The 15,292-nt window shown below is 48.6% G+C and overlaps 1 protein-coding gene across 1 annotated transcript in view; it reads left to right on the forward strand.

Moving 5' to 3' along the window:
• Positions 1-15,292, forward strand: part of RIMS4 (regulating synaptic membrane exocytosis 4) — a gene marked incomplete at its 5' end in the record, with an annotated part of 62,518 nt that overhangs the window by 33,421 nt on the left and 13,805 nt on the right. Inside the window, one exon of the mRNA XM_082600620.1 lies at positions 8,254-8,392. Coding sequence (XP_082456746.1) covers positions 8,254-8,392 — 139 coding nt within the window. The remainder of the gene's footprint in view (positions 1-8,253; positions 8,393-15,292) is intronic.

Raw genomic sequence — 15,292 nt, forward strand, 5'->3', positions numbered from 1 at the left:
TTCTTGAAGACACATCCTAAAAATAAAAGCAATTCAATTAAACACTGTTAGTGGGATGGGCAATGCTGGGTGCTGTCCGTGGTGCAGAAGGGAAATGACAGCTGAATGAGCTTACACAGTAGACAGGGAAATCAGTAGGCCGACCAAGGACTGTGTTTCAGGGTGCAGTGGAATAGATACCCTAATAAAGGTGAAGATAAAGTGCCCCTGGGACTCAAGGAGTCTGATCAGAGAAGCGTTTGTGGAAGAGATGGCATTTAAATTCTGTGATAGAGTGCAGTGAGTTTAGTTTAGTGGTTCATTAAAAACATGGTTACTGGAGTCAGAAGGACATAGGCTTGAATTCTAGTTCTGCCGTTAGTAGCTTTGTGTGTCCTTGAGAAAGTTACTTAACCCTCTTTATCCTCATTTTCTTACCTTATAAAATGGGGTAGTAACTATCTCACAACTTATTGTGAGAATTAAAATGAGAAGATGCCTATGTAGAACACTTGGCATAGCATCTGGCACAATGGTAATATTATAATAATAGCCACCTTAGTGAGTGCTTACTGTGTGCCACAACCCACCTAGGATGTCCTGAGGATTAAATGTCATTATATTATTACGTTACCTTATTATATTTAATCCTCATAACAGCCCTAAGAGTTTGGCGAGTTTCTGATAAACTTGTTATTTAAAACTTAACTCTGGAGTATGGTCAGAATTTTGATAGGGAAGGTTAGGAAGGCAGGAAAGTAAAGGAGAGAAAATGGGGATGAGGCAGTTACTGAGGATGTACATGGAGCAAAGAGGTGCCTGGCTGGGCTGGAGTGCGGAGACTGAGGGGGGAACCAGGAGCAGATGGGGAGGGAATCAGATAATGGAGAGTCGTGAATGCCTGAGTGTGAAGCGGGGTAGCTCATTTGATGGGCAGTGGAGAGCTATTCTAAGGTTTTAAATAGGATCATGGCATGAAGTCATGATTTATTTATAAATTTATATTTTACCTTCATTTACGTTCTAGAATTAAAACATTTAGCTCTAAAACATTCAGAAGACACAGCAGCCTACAAAAGAGAAATCAAATCTCCCCAATGGGCTGATTGGAGTGTAAATTGGTACAACTACTTTGGAAAATCATTTGGCAGCATCTGCTAAAGCTGAACAGATGCCTGCCCTATGACCCAGCCGTTAGGTATATTTCCTCCCTTAGGTATATCTCCGAGAGACACAGGTACAAATGTTCACCAAAGGCCATGCACTAAAGCAGCATGATTCCTAATAGCCCCAACCTGGAAAAAAAATGAAATGCCCATCAACAGTACAGTGGAGGGCTTCCCTGGTGGCGCAGTGGTTGAGAGTCTGCCTGCCGATGCAGGGGACACGGGTTCGTGCCCCGGTCCAGGAAGATCCCACATGCCGCGGAGTGGCTGGGCCCATGAGCCATGGCCGCTGAGCCTGTGCGTCCGGAGTCTGTGCTCTGCAACGGGAGAGGCCACAACAGTGAGAGGCCCGCGTACGGCAAAAAACAAAAACAAAAACAAAAACAAAACAGTACAGTGGATAAGTAGATTGTGGAACAGTGTATTCATACAATGGAATACTTTATTAGCAGTGATAATAAGCAGTCTGCAACTACACACAACAATATGAATGGATCTCATACAGTCAACATAATACTGAGCAGAGGAAGCCAGCACCCCACCCCCGCCAAAGGCCATGCTCTGTATATAAAGATTAAAAACAGACAAAATATTTGATGTTTGAGATCAGGATAGTGGCTGCCCTTGTGGAGCGAGATAGAGCCTGGAAGACTGGGCACAAGTGGGCTTTGGGGATCCTGGTAATGCTGTTTCTTCATTTGGCTGCTGGTTACATGGGTGTGTTTACTTTGTGAAAATCCATCAAGCTGTACACTAAAGGTTTATGCACATTTCTGTATATATCTTACACTTAGATTAAAGTTATAAAAATAATCTTCCACACACACCCTCTAGCAATCTTTCCCCCTACAGTTATTCCCCATTACTGGTTCGGGTCATATCCTCCCAGATTTTTCTATGTCTATGCATGAAGAGAAAGATAAAGCTACATTATCTATAGCTTTACAAAAATGGTCTTATGCTTTACATGGTGTCCTGCAACATGCTTTTTTAACTTCACAGTATGTTGAAGCCATCTTTTATATCACTGTAGTTGTAGGTCTAGATGATTCTTTTTAACACTTGCACAGTATTTTATTATGGGGATGTGTCACTTAGTTAACCCATCTCCTATTGACAGACAGTTAATTTCAGCATTTCATTGGTGTAAATGATGCTGTGGGGAGCCTCTTCATGCATAGCTTGGTGTACTTTTCTGACTATTTGTGAATTTATAAATTACTAGGAAGGGAATATCTTGGTCTGAAGTGGTATTTTAATATAGTTAATCTGTAAATGACTTGCTGAGTGGGTGGGTTGGAAGCAGGGAGACCAGTTAGGAGGCTATTAAAATAGTTTAGACTTGGGGTAATTAGGGTAGTTGGCTGTGAAAATGGACAGAAAGGGAGAGAGATAAGAGACGTTAAGGGCAAAGACTTTATACGACCTGGCATCTAATGAGAAAGGGGGAAAAGTCAGAGAGGTCCTCGGGGGTTCTGAGTCTGTGGCTGGGCAAAGTGGGAACATAAGTCAAGAGGATTTGACTGGGGGGAGGGGGATGGGTTTAGTTTTGGCCAGCTCCTCATCCAGGTAGCGACGTCCAGAGTGCAGCTGGAAGTATTGGTCTTGACATAGAGTTAAGGGCTATAGATTGAGGTGTAGGATTCCTTTGCTTAGGGTGGTCCTCATGTTGTGGGAGGGGAATGAAATCAGCGATGGGAAGGCTCTAGAGAGAGAGGGAGAACCGAAGGAGTGGAGAGCGAGGGCTCAATGTGTAGGGATGGCGGCAGTGGTCAGAGATGGGAGGGGATCTACTAGAATTCACTATCACAGAGGCCAAGGGAGGGATCTGAAGTGACTGTCATTCAAAGGACGAAGTAGTCAATAGCCTACATTAGTCTCCCTCCCACTGGGCCGCCAGTGGGTGCTGTCATTACATCTTTTACTTAACTCCTCAAAGCCCTTAACACACTTGTGATTAATCAGTGTGGCCATCTGTTTAATGTCTGCCTCCACCTCTGAACTGTGAGCTCCATGGAGGCAGGGATCACCCCACTCTTGCTCCCTCTTCTGTACTCTCCATCAGGTGTGTGCTTGGCACACACTGGTGTTGGTATCCCAAGTTGTTGCTGTGTTTTGGTGGGACACCAGTTGTCCACACACCTTTTGCCTGATGCCTACCCACCTCCTGACACACACACACACACACACACACTCTCTCTCTCTCTCTCTCTCTCTCTCTCTCTCTCTCTTTCTCTCTCTCAGCACAGGTTGAGAGAGGAGGGACTTAGAACCCACAGGGTACAGCAAGTGGGAGTGGGTAGCCAAAAGTAGGTCATCCACACTCCATTTACTTGTACATCACAGTGGCCAGCCTTGAGGGCAGTCTCACAATTGGTACCCAAAGTTTACAGGACTCAAACTCCAGGCCTCTCCAATGGAGCCTTAGGATAACCACGGACAAAGGAGCCTGTTGTTTGATCCTTAACTATCCCTTCAGAAAGGGTGCCCCCTTCCATGCCTGCGTTGTTGTGCAGCTGATCTTTTTATCACCACACTTCTTGGAGGAATGGTATTTTCACTGTGATGCTGGAACCCACCTGTGCAACTTTTTTTGAAACTTGACTTCCTTAGGATGCCAGCTAAGCCAGGTGTCTTAGGTCAGGTTTCCCCAAAAGGGCCCAGAGATGAGATTCGTGTGCAGGTGACATACAAAGGAAGTGCTCCCCGAGGAGGCTGGGCACCCAGGAAACTAGCAGGGATGTACTGTCGGGCAGATCCCACAGAGGGTGGCTTCAGCCCCTCCTACAGGCTTCCTTGTGAGCCTGGGTTATGCCCCAGAGTTGTTCTGACCTGAGGCAAAGGACCCGAGGATTCATTCTTTTGTTCCATTTAGGCTTTGATTAAGGGGCTTGGGGGCCACAAATTCCCAGGCACTTCTGCCTCTGCCTGTGTGGGGACAAAGTGGGCTCAGTAGCCCAAAGGAAGATCTAAAAACAGACCTCCAAAAAGTTGGCTTGTAGAGGCTTTCAGAAGCCAGTGTGGTGGGACCTCATGAAAAGTGGGAAGAAGGGAGATGTGTGGGGATGTGGGCGGAGCATCAACATTGTCCAGTGCAGTGGGTCACACCGGGACCTATTTTGGGCTCCTGTGGACCGGAAGCAGGGTCTCCCATCCACGTGTGTATTGTCAGTGGAGACCAGCACTTGGGAGCGTGTTTAACATCTCAGGAGGGCTCTCCACCAGACGTGAAGGCACTCAGTAAATACTTGTTGAGTAAGCAGAAGGGCCATACTCTGGGGTTGGAAGCTGAGATGAGGCCCTTGTGCGTGGTCATGAGCCGCCATCGGAGACTGGTGTAGTCAGTCCTGCGGTTGGGCATATGGTGGCCAGAGGCTGTTCTCTGAAGGAGTGTGTTTATTGAAGGGAGTGGGGAAGGAAGTGAAGCCTTGCGCAGGCTTGCAGGAGGGGTGGAAGGAGCAAGAAGATGGAGAGGTGGTAGATTCAAGGCCCAGAGAGGACAGATGGTGGGAGGAGGTCCCAGTGAGGGTGGGAGAAGGTGGGATGGGGAGGACAGGGAAGATCAGGCTGGGCCAGGTCAAGGATCGCTCCTTCCTCTCAGAGAGGGAGGGAGGGTCAAGGGGCAGCTGGAAAGGTCTCAGGATGGTGAAATTTGGAAGCAAGAAAGAGCAAGTCCAAGAGACACATCTTTTCAGCCAAGTGGGAGAAAGGTCATTTGTTAGGATGGATGGGGTTATGAGATGGAGAGTGGGAAAACATTGGGACAGTCACTCTGGGGACATCACTGAGTCAGCAAGAGATGACAAAATGAAGAATTGGACCATGACCGAGTCAGCAAGAGATGACAAAAGGAAGGGTTGGATGGACAAGGTTAGGTGGTGGCACTGTGTGGTATGGTTGGGTACAACGGTGGTCCCCAGATTGGGGACTCTCGAGGTGGGGAAGGTGGCATGTCATGGTGCCGCCTGACTTGCCCGAGGTCCCACAGCTACTGGCTGCAGAGCTGGGACTCTGCCTGGGCCACCTGATTGCAAAGCCAGGCTCACCTGCGTGCTGAGCTAGGGCTGTTCTGAGGCCCACGGTAAGTACTGGATGTGAAATGCTTTGGGGCTGTCGAGTGCTACACAGACGTGAACCATACTTCTCCAAACCTCCCCCCGCCCAGTCCCCTTAGGGACTGAGTTGTTTGTCATGCTTTGGTCCTCCCTCTTCCTGGAGAAATGTGTCAGACCTTGCTGAGTGAGGATGAGCCAGTGTGGGGCTCCAGAACAGGGCTTAGTGGGGAAGTGAAGGTCCCGGGCAAGGTATCTGCAGCCTGCCTACAGGGTAACTGGGTTGTGGGTCTGTATCCCCACTGTAAGGAGGGGGTTGTCCTTGGAGGTGACTGTGCCTGTGTGTGTGTGTGTGTGTGTGTGTGTGTGTGTGTGTGTGTGTGTGTGTGTTGGAGGGATATCTCTCTGTGCCTGTGAGTCTGTGTTTCTGAGTGAGCATGTGTGTGTTTCTGAGTGAGCATGTGTGTGTTTCTGAGTCTTTCTGTGCCTCTGACCCTGCTATACACAGAGAAACAGCAATGTTGGGAGGGGGACTTCAGATATAAATTAGGGAAAGAACAAAGTGTGGAATGACGGGAAACAGACACAGGGACACACATTCCCCCATGAGTTCAGAAATAACCCAGGGTGACACACACACATATACACACACATACACGCACGCTGTGTCGGTTTCTCTGTGTGCTTTCTTGAGTGGGTTGGTGTACACTTCTTACGGCCACGTGTCTGCATGTGACTGGCACATGCCCAGACACACATGCCCATTTAGCCTCAGAAACACAGAATGACAGCTGTGTGGAGACCCATGGCAACACACAAATTTAGACACTTAGACATACATTAACATACTGTGTCTTTTCACATTTTCCTGTGTGTGTGTGTGTGTGTGTGATTTTCTGAGTATGTGGACATCTGTGTCTGAATTACACAGACATATGTAGGAGAGAAACATGTGGGCACACACTCTGAGAAGCACACACAGCACACCTGTATCTCTGCCTGTGTGTGCACGTGTCTGTCTGTCTGCCGGCAAGTCAGGGAGGAAGGGGACACCATCGTTGAGTTGGGAGGAGGGAAGCCAGGAGAAGACCAGTAGGAGGCGTCCTGGCCTCACCCTGTTTCCTGGCACACAGACCCAGCCCCCCATCCTCTTGCTGAGCAGGATCGCGGGGTTTGGGTGGCACTGCTGTCCCCTGATGGGTCAGTCAGTGAGCACTGGTGAAGGCCCTGGGGTCTGTCAGCTCATCCCGGACTCTCTGGGGAGACGGGGAAGGTCCCACTAAAGATCGGCCTCCACCTCTAGCAAACCCACAGCCCCTCCAGGGCGGTGGGAGACAGAAAGCTTGCCGTGATCACAAGGATGTGGGGCACAGAGCCAAGAGACCACCCCAGGGTCAAAGGGCACCCCGCATCCTCAGCCCCGCCTTCTGACTCTACACGCAGGCCAGTCCCTTACTTTCGTGCCTTAATCCCACGTGCTCGGTGTGAAAGCTGGGGAAGCAGGAGCTGCCACTTCCTGGGCGGCTGAGGATTAAGACCAGTCTCAGGGCAGACACCCATCCATCGAGCAGTTATTAATTAAGCACCTACAGTGGCTGGACTGTGTTCTCAGCCCTGGGGCTTCAACATGCTACACGGTGAAATGCATTGTCCTCACGGAGTTTACCTTCTGCGTGGAGGAAGCTAGTCAATAGACCAGTGGTGCAGAACATGTCAGGGGTGGTAAGTGTCAGGAAGAAAGCCAAAGCAGGGCGCTGGGTGGAGAAGGGCCGGGGGTGGGAGGGGCCAGGAGATGATCAGGGAGAGCTTGGATAAGATAACATTTGATCACAGAGTGGAAGCGAAGGTGTGAGCTGCTGACGGGAGAGGATGATCAGAGGGAGGGAATAGAAGGGCAGAGGGGCCATCGTCCTCATAATACCCCTGCTCTCCCATTTTACAGTCGAGGAAATGGAGGCACAGGGAGACTAGTGATTTGCCCGAGGTCTCACAGCCAGTAGAAAGAGATCCAGGATTTAAACCTGGGCAGGGTGCCAGTGGTCTAAATCGGTGGTCCTCAATCAGGGGTGATTTTTGCCTCCCCCCTAGAGGATATTTGGCAGTGTCTCGAGACATTTTTGACTGCCATGACTGAACTGGAGGGAGGGTGCTACTAGCGTCTAGTGGGTAGAGGCCAGGGATACTGTTGGACCTTCTGCAGTGCACAGGACAGTGCCTGACAGCTAAGCAATAATGCATCCACATTGCCAGTTGTGCTGAGGTGGAGAAACCCTGGTCTAAATCCATGAAAAGCACTTGACAGAGAATATGACACATAGTAGGTGCTTGGTAAATAGTAGCTGAAGAGGAGGGAAATCATTTGGAGAAGACTGCAGGGAAGAAGTGAAGTCAAGAAACAGTACATGTTGGATGGACCTAGAGAATATTATACTTAAGTAAGTCAGACAGAAAGACAAATACTGTATGATATCACTTATATGTGGAATGTAGAAATAATACAAATGAATCTACATACAAAACAGAAACAGATTCACAGACATAGACTTATGGTTACCAAATTGGAGAGGGAGGGAGGGAGGGACAAATTAGGAGGATAGGATTAACAGATACAAGCTACAGTACATAAAATAGATAAGCAACAAAGATTTACTGTAGAGCACAGGGAATTATACTCAGTATCTTGTAACAACCTATAGTGGAATATAATCTGAAAAAAAATAACTGAATCACTTTGCTGTACACCGGAAACTAACACAGTATTTTAAATCAATTATACTTCAATTAAAAAAAAAAGTACATGTAAATGAATCTGCCAGCTAAGAGAACTCATGTGATTTCTGTTTGTTGGGTGGGTGTAAAGGGCAGGGTTGTCCCAGGGAGGGTGGGTGCAGGTGAGGCCGGTGGTGGGAGGAGGTTGATGGACTGGGGATGGGGATGGTAGAGGCCGAAGCTGGGCCACCACCAGCCTTTGAAACACTAACCAGAGGACTGGTCTCTCTGTCCCCTGCCACCCCATGTCTCTCCCCCCCATCTCTCTTGGCCACTCTGCCCAGAAGGGGACAGCCGGAGGTTGAAGGGGGCCATCCAGAGGAGCACGGAGACGGGCCTGGCGGTGGAGATGCCCAGCAGGACGCTGCGCCAGGCCAGCCACGAGTCCATCGAGGACAGCATGAACAGCTACGGCTCTGAGGGCAAGTGAGTGTGGGGCCCGCAGTTGTCTTGGGCGTGGGATGGGGCGGGAGGGACAGAGCAGAGCCCTCCAGGATCCCTGGGTCAGCCTCAGGCTGGGAGGGCTGCTAACTCAGGGCTCCTGGGTCATCCTCATCCTCAGAAGGAAGTGATGAAGCAAGGATGCTCTGAGGGAGTGTGATGGAGCATGGACTCTGGTACCCAACTGTCTAAATCTCAGTCCTGGCTCCACCGCTCACTGGCTGTGTGATCCTGGGCAAGTCACCTGTCTGTGCCTCAGTTTCCTCGCCTGTAAAATGGGGACAGTACTACCAACCTCATAGGGGGTGTTATGAGGATTAAATGGGTTAATATTTATAAAGCACATGGCACAGTGGCTGGCAAAGCAGTGTCAGTAAATGAAGGGGGTTGGAAGAGGTTTTGTTACGATCGTTGTTATTTCCTCTTTACTCTCTTAGTTCCTTAAATCCCAATTGGTTTTTAAAAATATGTACTACTGCTTGATGAGGAGTTTCACACACATCAAGTCATAAAACATTAGGTCCAACTGGCTCCTTGCCTGTGTTTCTCTCCCCCAGCTGTACATCAGAATCGCTGGGAACTTGCTACAAATACAGATCTCAGGGCCCCAAGTCCAAGCTGCTGAATCACACTCCTTGACAGTGGAGCCTGGGAATTCCATTTTTAAAAGGCCCCCTGGGAGAAGACCAATCTAGACTGGGGCTCTCATTGTTGGAACGATCATGGACCCCTCTGAGAATTTTGGGAAAGCTTTGAGCCTGCTTTCCCCTGATAAATATACACATATGCACCCGAACACAAACAAACACTCATTTTTTTTTTAATTTTTAAAATTTCATTTACTTATTTTTTGGCTGCATCAGGTCTTAGTTGTGGCACGCGGATCTTCGTTGCAGCATGCGGGACCTTTTGCTGCTGCATGTGAGCTCTGTAGTTTGCGGCACGTGGGCTCTCTAGTTGAGGTGCTCGGGCTCGGTAGTTGTGGTGCGTGGGTTTAGTTGCCCTGAGGCATGTGGGATCTTAGTTCCCTGACCAGTGATCAAACCTGCGTCTCCCGCATAGGAAGGCGGATTCTCAACCACTGGGCCACCAGGGAAGCGCCCACAGGCACTCATTCTTACATGCACAGTCATACAGACACACTTCGTGTAACTGTAGCGGGTTCCTACATTCTCCTAAACCCCATCCCTGGCAAGGAAACTTTGATCCAAAGTGACTTCTTCATTGTACAGATGACCAGGGCACTCAGAGAGGTTGTGGGGCTTGGCTTGGATCACACAGCACGTTAATAGGTCTGGAACCCAGGAGTCCCGACTCTCAGCCGGGGCTTGTACCACAGCACCCCGTCGCTTCATTGTCTCAGCCGTCCTTGGCCAAGGAGGACGGGGGTATCACCATCCTTGTCAAGCACGAGAGGAGACTGGGGCTTGGAAAAGTTAAGTGCCCTGCTGTCCAGTATGATAGACCCTGGACGAATGTGGCTATTTAAATGTAAATGAATTAAAATTAAATATTCTTTTCCTCTGTTGCATTCGTCATATTTCAAGTGCTCAGTAGCAGCATGTGTCGAGCACCAACTGTATCGGACTGTGCAGACGTCGACCATTTCCGTCATCATAGGAAGTTCCATTGGACAGTCCTGGCTGAGTGGCTTGTCCAAGGCCAGACACCCAGCCAGGCCGCTGGGAGGTGGGGCTGGGGCTCAGCTGCCACCTTCTGCTCCCGTCCTGTTTCTGGCCCTGCCTCGCAGCTAGGGGCTCTGCCGCCTGAAAGCCTTCTCTCCCTCAGCCCCTCCTAAACTGGGCGTCTCAGGTCTCTGAATGGTCTTGCCTTGGCAGATGCTGCCGGTCCACCCACCTCCTAGGGAGACTTTCCGGAGGGCGAGAAGAGAAGGAGGACAGGCGGGAGGGAGAGGGAGAGGAGGAGGACGAAGAAGAAGGGAACAAATGTTTTCTTTAACCTAAGAAACTTGGTAAGGCAGCAAAACTTGGAGGAGGATATTCTAGGCATCTGGGTAGCAGTGGGTCCCTGCTGAGTTTCAGGGGGTCAGGAGATCTGGGTACTAGTCCTGGCTTGGCCACTGACCCCCTGAATGGCCTTGGGCATGTCTGTAGTCCTCTAAGCTTTAGGGAGGTGGATAAACGTCTTGTCTGTTGGCCTTGCAGACGGGTCAGAAGACCAGGTCACGGGGACGGCAACATGGTGCAATGGACAACAGCAGGGGGTCAAACCCATATTCCCATTTTACAGAAGAGGAGCTGAAGGCTCGGAGAGGCCACATGACCTGTCCGAGGGGAGCAGCATAGGAGGGTGTCGTGAAGAAGAAGTGAGGTGATGCGTGCACATGACAGGTGCTTAGGAGGTGCCTCTTGTTGTCATTTGCTGTCATGTGATGTAAGGGACCAGAGAGTATGCTGTATTACAGATGTGTTCAAAGCCAGGACTCTGGAGTCGGACAACCCTGGTTTTAGCCTCACTTCTGCTGCTTAAGAGCTGTGTAGCCTTACGGAAGTTACTTTACCTCTCTGGTCCCAGTTTCTTCATCTATAGAAAGGGGTCCATAATAATACAGACCACTAATAGAGTTGTTGTGAGGATTCAATGAGTTAATATATGTAAAACACTTAGAACAGTGGCTGGCACATAGCAAGCATTATTATTATTAGCTATTGTTATTGTTGTTTGTTGATTCAGCCACTGTAAGTTGAGTATTTTGCTCCTTGTGGCCAGTTGCATCCTAGTAGATAGAGTGAGCCACCTCCATTGTAATTGTGTCTAGAACGTGCTTAGCACAGGATAAGCACGGGATAAATGCTGGCTGTGATGATTATGGTTATTAAAAGGTTTGCGGTGGGTGTCTTGAGACAGCTGAGGAAGGATCAGGTGGTTTGGAGGGTGATTTGTCCAGGAGAGGGGAGAGTCTTGCCCTCGCAAGAGGGGCTGAGTCTTGGTGGAGCCCAACCAGGTGCTACCCCCTTCCTCCAACACCTGGGTGAGGAAGGGAAGTCGAAGGGACAGGTGGGGACATTGAGCTGTGGTCAGCCTCCTCTTTGTTCTGGAGGTATTTTGGGCACTGGCAGGACCCAGATGCCAGGCTCTGAAACAGGAAGGGGTGTAACCGTCCTCCCCCTGGGCTCCTGCCAGCCCAGCTGAGGCTTATACAGAGCCGGCATGTTTGAGGAGCCCCTGCCAGCCTGCAGCCCCTGGTGCTGCCGGGTGTGTTTCTTCTTGCAAGTGGGCACAGGGGTTTTCACTTAGCACCTACAGTGGATTTTCATTTAGTACCTACAGTGTGCCAGACAACTGGGCCGGGCATCTCAGAGACCCTGCCTTCCACTGACCACGCAACTAGCAGTGTGGTGAGAGATGCAGAGGGCAGGCACAGAGAACTTTGGAAATTCTGCATGCAGCCAGGTCTCAGGGCTGGGAAACAAGGGCTCCCCACAAGAGTTGGGCCATTCTGCCATTGACAGTGCTTGGGCTCCAGGCTACACGATACCAGTTACAATGGCTTTAGCCCTTGCTATTCAAAGTGTGGTCCACAGCCCAGCAGCATCCCCCGGGAGCTTGTTAGAAATGCAGCATCTCTTGGGACTTCCCTGGCAGTCCAGTGGTTAAGAATCCACCCTTCCACTGCAGGGGGCACAGGTTCGATCCCTGGTTGGGGAACTAAGATTCTGCATGCCATGTGGCATGGCCAAAAAAAAGAATAAAAAGAAATGCATCATCTCAGGTTTCTTTTTTTTTCTATTTAGTAAGGTAGTATTTTTATTTATTTATTTTTAAACAAGTTTCAAAAGATTTTTTTTTTAATTGGGGTATAGTTGTTTTACAGTGTTGTGTTAGTTTCTACTATACAGCGAAGTGGAGTTCCCTGTGCTGTACAGCAGATTGTTACTAGTTATCTATTTTATACATATTAGTATATATATATATCAATCCCAATCTCCCAATTCACCCCCCACCCACTGTCCCCTCTTGGTGTCCATACATTTGTTCCCTACATCTGTGTCTCTATTTCTACCTTGCAAACCGGTTCATCTGTACTATTTTTCTTGATTCCACATATATGCCTTAATATACGATATTTATTTTTCTCTTTCTGTCTTACTTCACTCTGTATGACAGTCTCTAGGTCCATCCATGTCGCTACAAATGACCCAATTTTGTTCCTTTTTATGGCTGAGTAATATTGCATTGTATACATGTACCACATCTTCTTTATCCATTTGTCTTTCGATGGGCATTTAGGTTGCTTCCATGACCTTGCTATTGTAAATAGTGCTGCAGTGAACATTGGGGTGCATGTGTCTTTTTGAATTACGGTTTTCTCTGGGTATATGCCCAGTAGTGGGATTGCTGGGTCATATGGTAATTCTGTTTTTAGTTTTTTAAGGAACCTCCATACTGTTCTCCATAGTGGTTGTATCAGTTCACATTCCCACCAACAGTGCAAGAGGGTTCCCTTTTCTCCACACCCTCTCCAGCATTTGTTGTTTGTAGATTTTCTGATGATGCCCATTCTGACTGGTGTGAGGTGATACCTCATTGTAGTTTTGATTTGCATTTCTCTAATAATGAGTGATGTTGAGCATCTTTTCATGTGCTCCTTGGCCATCTGTATGTCTTCTTTGGAGAAATGTTTATTTAGGTCTTCTGCCCATTTTTTGATTGGGTTGTTTGTTTTTTTGATATTGAGCTGCATGAGCTGTTTATATATTTTGGAGATTGATCCTTTGTCCGTTGATTCGTTTGCAAATGTTTTCTCCCATTCTGAGGGTTGTCTTTTGGTCTTGTTTATGGTTTCCTTTGCTGTGCAAAAGCTTTTACGTTTCATTAGGTCCCATTTGTTTATTTTTGTTTTTATTTCCGTTACTCTAGGAGGTGGGTCGTAAAAGATCTTGCTGTGATTTATGTCGAAGAGTGTTTTTCCTATGTTTTCCTCTGAGAGTTTTATAGTGTCCAGTCTTACATTTAGGTCTCTAATCCATTTTGAGTTTATTTTTGTGTATGGTGTTAGGGAGTGTTCTAATTCCATTCTTTTACATGTAGCTGTCCAGTGTTCCCACCATCACTTATTGAAGAGACTGTCTTTTCTCCATTGTATATCCGTGCCTCCTTTGTCCTAGATTAGTTGACCACAGGTGCGTGGGTTTAACTCTGGGCTTTCTATCCTGTTCCATTGATCTATATTTCTGTTTTTGTGCCAGTACCATATAGTCTTGATTATTGTAGCTTTGTAGTATAGTCTGAGGTCAGGGAGTCTGATTCCTCCAACTGTTTTTTTTTTTCAAGATTGCTTTGGCTTCATCTCAGGCTTCTAACAAGATCCCCAGGTGGTTTGTGGGTTAAGGTTGAGAAGCTCTGGCTTAACGGTAGTAATGTTCTAGAGCTAACACTATACAGAGTACTTGCTACGTGCGGGCATTGTGGTAAGTGTTTTCACATGTATTGACTCATTTAATTCTCCCAGTAACCTGATAACCCTGGAACTGTTAATATCCTCATGTTACAGGCGAGGAAATGAAAGCCAAAAGAGGTTAATTAATTTGCCCAAGGTCACACAGCCAGTAAGTGACTTCAGTTTTGGGGATTCAAATCTAGCATTTGGAGTCCGCCCTTACCCTTCTACTCGACTCTTTCCCTCCTTTAATGGCTGCGTCTGTCAAGATTTCTGGAGGTGGATGCTTCCAGGATGGTTTGGTGGCTCAACAAGTCTGTCTTTTCCCTCTGCAGGCCTCAGTGTGGTGGACCAATCCTGATTTATCCCCTGGGACTGGGGAAGGGTTTTCTCTTCCAGTGCCCCTTTCTGCCTGATTGAAAATTTGGTTCTGTATGTTAAGGGTGGAAGGGAACAGTTATGGGTTGGGCAACCATCCAAGCTCCCACTCCCACCCCCGCCCCAAGCAGGCCCGTCTCCCCTAGATAAAGGGCAAGGATTCAAGCCCCCTGAGAAAGGACCATGAGAACAGTACCTCCCCAGACCCCTCATCAATCCTGAGGTACTCCCTGGTGACCATCTGCTTCAGTTTGGGTTCCCCAGAACCAGACCCAAGACATGGATTTGAGTGCAAGCAGTTTACTTGGAAGGTGATTCTGGAAAACCATGGTGGAGGGGCCCATAAGAGAGATAGGGCAGGGGAGGCATCCAATAACATGTGTGTTGAGAAACCAGCTGCCACTGTGGGCATCCGGAGCTTAATCCTGATGGGGACTCTAGGAGTCAGTGTGGAACAGGTGCCTGAGAGTCATTTCCTGGGAGGCCAGGGAGCTGGAGTATTTATACTCCCACTCTCATCGGTTACTGGTTGATGGATGTTCATGTTTAACTCTCCTGCCCTTCCTGTGGCAGCGAGGGCTCTGGAGACCAGAGAAATTTCTTAGGGGCCAGAGAAACATAGCCAGAGGAGTGAGGATGCCAACAGTTAGAAGTCACTGAGCACTGACACGGTGAGGGTCAGGGCATGTGGGGGACAGCAGCAGCGACTGCTGTGCTTTCTGAGTGCACAGCGCCACCATCTCCCAGCTGCCCGAACCAGACGCCTCTCCCAGACGCCTCTCCCAGACATCTCCTGCTCTCTCGCACTCCGTATCCAGTCCATGATTGGGCTCCACCATTTCACTCCTAACTGTCTTTGACTCCATCCACTCCCCTCCCCTCCCCCAGCCGTGAGGCCACTCATCACTCTTGCCTGGATACCTGCAAGTCTCCTTTTTGGTCTAAACTGCAGTCTGTCACTCAGCACTTATTTCCTCTGGATTCTGCCAGCTTCCCCCGGTCCGCAGCTGTGTGCCCCCTGCTCCACCACTGAACCTCTTACACTTCCCTCCGTCTCACCTCCAGATCTTTGCATACATTGCTCCCTCTACCTGGCACTCCCTTTC

Source organism: Mesoplodon mirus (assembly GCF_964341445.2).
Source record: "Mesoplodon mirus genome assembly, chromosome: 15".
In the NCBI taxonomy this organism is placed as follows: domain Eukaryota; kingdom Metazoa; phylum Chordata; class Mammalia; order Artiodactyla; family Ziphiidae; genus Mesoplodon; species Mesoplodon mirus.